Below are 4,832 nucleotides of genomic sequence, written 5' to 3'. Positions count from 1 at the left end.
AAGACAGATTATATTTTTTGATTTAAAACTTCAGTCACCTCTGCACCTTTTAGTTTCTCCTTTTTCTTCCTATACCTTCGGTCGAATGACGGGGGTGGAGTCAAGGGAGGAGCTATATAGACAACTCTGCTGTGGTGCTCTTTGCCACTTCCTGTTAGCAGGAGGATAATATCCCACAAGTAAAGGATGAATCCGCGGACTCGTCGTATCATAGAAGAAATCAATTTATCAGGTAAGCATAAATTTACTTTTTCACAATCTTTGGGTTTCCCACTGAAATTCTTTACATACAGCTTGTGTAGTCATAACACAAATAGTTATAAAAGCTTCTCTCGAATCCCCTTTTTACACAAAAAGCAGACATACAGGGCTTTACCATTGATTTTTGGTAATTAGAAGACCGCTAATTGCACCACACCGGCAGTGAATGGAGTTAGTTAGCTAGCAAGGTTAATATTATATTTGTGTAGTTATTACCTGACACCTCCATGATTCCTCCCAATAAGCTCAGCAGTACCCGCCGCACCTCCTCATCTTCCGCAGTACCCCCCACGTCTCCTCATCTTCCGCAGTACCCCCTGCGTCTCCTCATCTTCCGCAGTACCCCCTGCGTCTCCTCATCTTCCGCAGTACCCCCTGCGTCTCCTCATCTTCCGCAGTACCCGCCGCACCTCCTCAGCTTCCGCAGTTCCCCCCCGCGTCTCTTCATCTTCCGCAGTACCCGCCGCACCTTCTCAGCTTCCGCAGTACCCCCCGCGTCTCCTCATCTTCCGCAGTACCCGCCGCACCTCCTCAGCTTCCGCAGTACCACCCCCCACGTCTCCTCATCTTCCGCAGTACCCCCTGCGTCTCCTCATCTTCCGCAGTACCCCCCGCGTCTCCTCATCTTCCACAGTACCCCCCGCGTCTCCTCAGCTTCCGCAGTACCCCCGCGTCTCCTCAGCTTCCGCAGTACCCCCCGCGTCTCCATCTTCCGCAGTACCCCCCCGCGTCTCCATCTTCCGCAGTACCCGCCGCACTTTCTCAGCTTCCGCAGTACCCCCCGCGTCTCATCTTCTGCAGTACCCGCCGCACCTCCTCAGCTTCTGCAGTACCCCCCCGCGTCTCCTCAGCTTCTGCAGTACCCCCCCGCGTCTCCTCAGCTTCTGCAGTACCCGCTGCACCTCCTCAGCTTACGCAGTACCCGCCGCACCTCCTCAGCTTCAGCAGTACCTTCACACGTCCTCAGCTATATCAGTGCCCCCACTTCTCCTCAGCTTCAGCAGTACCTTCACACGTCCTCAGCTATATCAGTGCCCCCCACTTCTCCTCAGCTTCAGCAGTACCTACACACGTCCTCAGCTATATCAGTGCCCCCACTTCTCCTCAGCTTCAGCAGTACCTTCACACGTCCTCAGCTATATCAGTGCCCCCACTTCTCCTCAGTTTCACCAGTACCTTCACACGTCCTCAGCTATATCAGTGCCCCCGCACCTCCTCAGCTTCAGCAGTACCTTCACACGTCCTCAGCTATATCAGTGCCCCCACTTCTCCTCAGCTTCAGCAGCACCTTCACACGTCCTCAGCTATATCAGTGCCCCCGCACCTCCTCAGCTTCAGCAGTACCTTCACACGTCCTCAGCTATATCAGTGCCCCCCACTTCTCCTCAGCTTCAGCAGTACCTACACACGTCCTCAGCTATATCAGTGCCCCCACTTCTCCTCAGCTTCAGCAGTACCTTCACACGTCCTCAGCTATATCAGTGCCCCCACTTCTCCTCAGCTTCAGCAGTACCTTCACACGTCCTCAGCTATATCAGTGCCCCCACTTCTCCTCAGCTTCAGCAGTACCTTCACACGTCCTCAGCTATATCAGTGCCCCCCACTTCTCCTCAGCTTCAGCAGTACCTTCACACGTCCTCAGCTATATCAGTGCCCCCCACTTCTCCTCAGCTTCAGCAGTACCTTCACACCTCCTCAGCTATATCAGTGCCCCCCACTTCTCCTCAGCTTCAGCAGTACCTTCACACCTCCTCAGCTATATCAGTGCCCCCCACTTCTCCTCAGCTTCAGCAGTACCTTCACACGTCCTCAGCTATATCAGTGCCCCCCACTTCTCCTCAGCTTCAGCAGTACCTTCACACGTCCTCAGTTATATCAGTGACCCCACTTCTCCTCAGCTTCAGCAGTACCTACACACGTCCTCAGTTATATCAGTGCCCCCCACTTCTCCTCAGCTTCAGCAGTACCTACACACGTCCTCAGTTATATCAGTGCCCCCCACTTCTCCTCCGCTTCAGCAGTACCTACACACGTCCTCAGCTATATCAGTGCCCCCCACTTCTCCTCCGCTTCAGCAGTACCTTCACACGTCCTCAGCTATATCAGTGCCCCCGCACCTCCTCAGCTTCAGCAGTACCTTCATATGTCCTCAGCTATATCAGTCACCCCACTTCTCCTCAGCTTCAGCAGTACCTTCACACGTCCTCAGCTATATCAGTGACCCCCACTTCTCCCAAGCTTTACTTAGAGCCTTAGCACCTACCCAACTACACAAGAGGTCTCAAACCTTCTTGGGTGCACATGCACTGCCTCAGCTATACAAGTATGTGTCTTAGCTACATCTGCTCTCAAAAACCTGCTAAGCTTTACACCCTTGCACGTTCTCACCCACACTTGCGGCCTTTAAGTTCATCGGCTATTTTGTTCTTGTACCTCCTATGCTTGACCTGCTTCTTTGCACCTCATTAATGGGATCCCCTCTTCCTTATTAACTACATATGCATAGTCCATTGTATTTCACCAGCTCCTCTCAGCTATGCCCGAGTTAGATGAGCCAATGGGGCCTATTTATGAAAGGCCTGTCGGACATGATCCGACATTGCGGATCATGTCCGACAGACCTCGCTGAATGCGGAGAGCAATACACTCTCCGCATTCAGCATTGCACCAGCCGCTCTTGTGAACTGCTGGTGCAATGCCGCCCCATGCAGATTCGCGGCCACTAGCAGGGGGGTGTCAATCAACCCGATCGTATTCGATCAGGTTGAATTGCGACAATGTCTGTCCGCCTCCTCAGAGCAGACGTACAGGTTATGGACCGCTGCTTCATAACTGGTGTTTCTGGCGAGTCTGAAGGCTTGCCAGAAACACAGGGCTTCAAGCTCCATACGGAGCTTAATAGACCCCAATATCCTTGCTAAATCTGTTACATTATCTCCAGAGCCCCTCTTCAGCTGCTCCTGCATCTCACCTGTTTTTTTGTTTCCATGCCATTTTTTTTTTTTTTTTTTTTTATCCTTGTTCTTTTTTTTTTCTTGTGGTTTTTTTTTTTCTTTTCTTTTCTTTAATCCAGTATACATATGTTATGTCCCCTCCCGCACGCTTTGTCACTTCTCCTGGTAACATATTTGCCAACTACCTGCTGAGTCTGTGTGTGATCCCAAAGACCAAACACCTGTGTCATTCCGGCAGGATCCATACGAAGGTGCATAGTGCTGTATCCAAACCCCACAAGTGTCCGCACTGCTCCAAAACCTTCGCCAACGGCTCCTACTTGGCCCAGCACGTGCGCATCCACTCGGGGGCCAAGCCGTACAGCTGCAGCTACTGCCAGAAGGCCTTCCGCCAGCTCTCTCACCTCCAGCAGCACACACGGTAAGGGGGGGCCGAGGAGAGAGCTGGGGTAGTCTCAACACCAGCATGCCCCCTCCTCCCCCTACCAGTCGCATGCACACGTGTCTGAATGGAAACAGGTCAGGGGATGGACCTCCTCCTGTTCGCTCATTTCACCCACATTCCCCTTTTCCTTCCCATCCCCTGCCTGCCTTTTTTGTTGTTTTTCCCAGTATGTTGTAATAATATATATTTTTATTTTTCTACTTTATCAGAATTCACACTGGAGACCGCCCCTATAAATGCGTTCATCCGGGCTGTGACAAGGCATTCACCCAGCTGTCTAACCTGCAGGTACGGACATGTTACCTGTGGTTATGTTAATTCAGCATTGTCCTCTTTCTTACACTGATGCTTTGTATGTTCATTTATTCACCTGGCCCTGTTTATCTTTGCTTTTTGTGCTATTCTTTATTTTAACTTTCAAATTTCTTGATCATAGTCTCATCGGCGACAGCATAATAAAGACAAGCCATTCAAGTGCCATAACTGTCATCGAGCATATACGGACTCGTCTGCCCTGGATGTTCACATGTCAACTCACACAGTAAAGCATGCCAGGGTTTACACCTGCTCCATCTGCAGTCGAGCATACACCTCAGTGAGTACAGTGAGATTTTATCAGCTTATGACCCTCTCTCTCTTGATCACTGTTCAATGTCTTCTCTGCTTTTTTATTTCTAGGAGACATATCTGATGAAGCATATGAGAAAGCACAATGCACCAGATGTTCCGCAGCAAGCATCTCCCTCACAGGTCCTGACTTCTCAGGCACATTACACCCCAGTTTCTCAAGCCCAGGCACCTGATGGGCCTCAGTGCTCCTTTGACATGAATCCCTTCAAGACTGATCATCACAAAAACTTATGTTTGACTGTGTCCACCAGCACCATACAAGTGGAACATTTGGCTAGTTCTTAAAGGGAAAGAAAGCATAAACTAAACACCTATACGGGGGTGGGTGAAATGGGATATGGGATTTGCCCCAACAGTGCAGAGAGAAGAAGCTCCTAACAGGAGCGAGGAATGGGGGATCCGCTGTGGCATGGGGCAAGCAAAGCAGCACCCTCAGGCAGGGGCAAGAGCTACAGCAGAAAATTACAACAACAACCCTATCTCAATGTGAAAGAAGATATGGAGTGCCCACCTCTAATGGAGGGGAATGAGAAGCCTGCCCA

General features: G+C 50.8%; 2 protein-coding genes across 2 annotated transcripts; both read left to right on the top strand.

Annotated features, from left to right (window-relative positions):
* The first annotated feature begins 488 nt into the window (after positions 1–488).
* CUNH13orf46 (chromosome unknown C13orf46 homolog) lies at positions 489–2,597 on the top strand. Its single transcript, XM_053696566.1, has one exon. The coding sequence runs from the start codon at positions 489–491 to the stop codon at positions 2,595–2,597; it is 2,109 nt and encodes a 702-aa protein (XP_053552541.1).
* Positions 2,598–3,311: 714 nt separating this feature from the next.
* On the top strand, positions 3,312–4,624 carry LOC128643744 (zinc finger protein 384). The gene is made up of 4 exons (XM_053696567.1): positions 3,312–3,636; positions 3,870–3,948; positions 4,097–4,255; positions 4,339–4,624. Exons 1-4 carry the CDS (start codon positions 3,347–3,349, stop codon positions 4,573–4,575), a joined length of 765 nt encoding a protein of 254 aa, XP_053552542.1. The 5' UTR covers positions 3,312–3,346; the 3' UTR covers positions 4,576–4,624.
* Positions 4,625–4,832: the final 208 nt, after the last annotated feature.

This window comes from Bombina bombina, unplaced genomic scaffold (genome assembly GCF_027579735.1).
Source record: "Bombina bombina isolate aBomBom1 unplaced genomic scaffold, aBomBom1.pri scaffold_1776, whole genome shotgun sequence".
NCBI lineage: Eukaryota > Metazoa > Chordata > Amphibia > Anura > Bombinatoridae > Bombina > Bombina bombina.
Note: the sequence above shows the minus strand (reverse complement) of the source record. Positions and strands in the feature narration are given on the sequence as shown.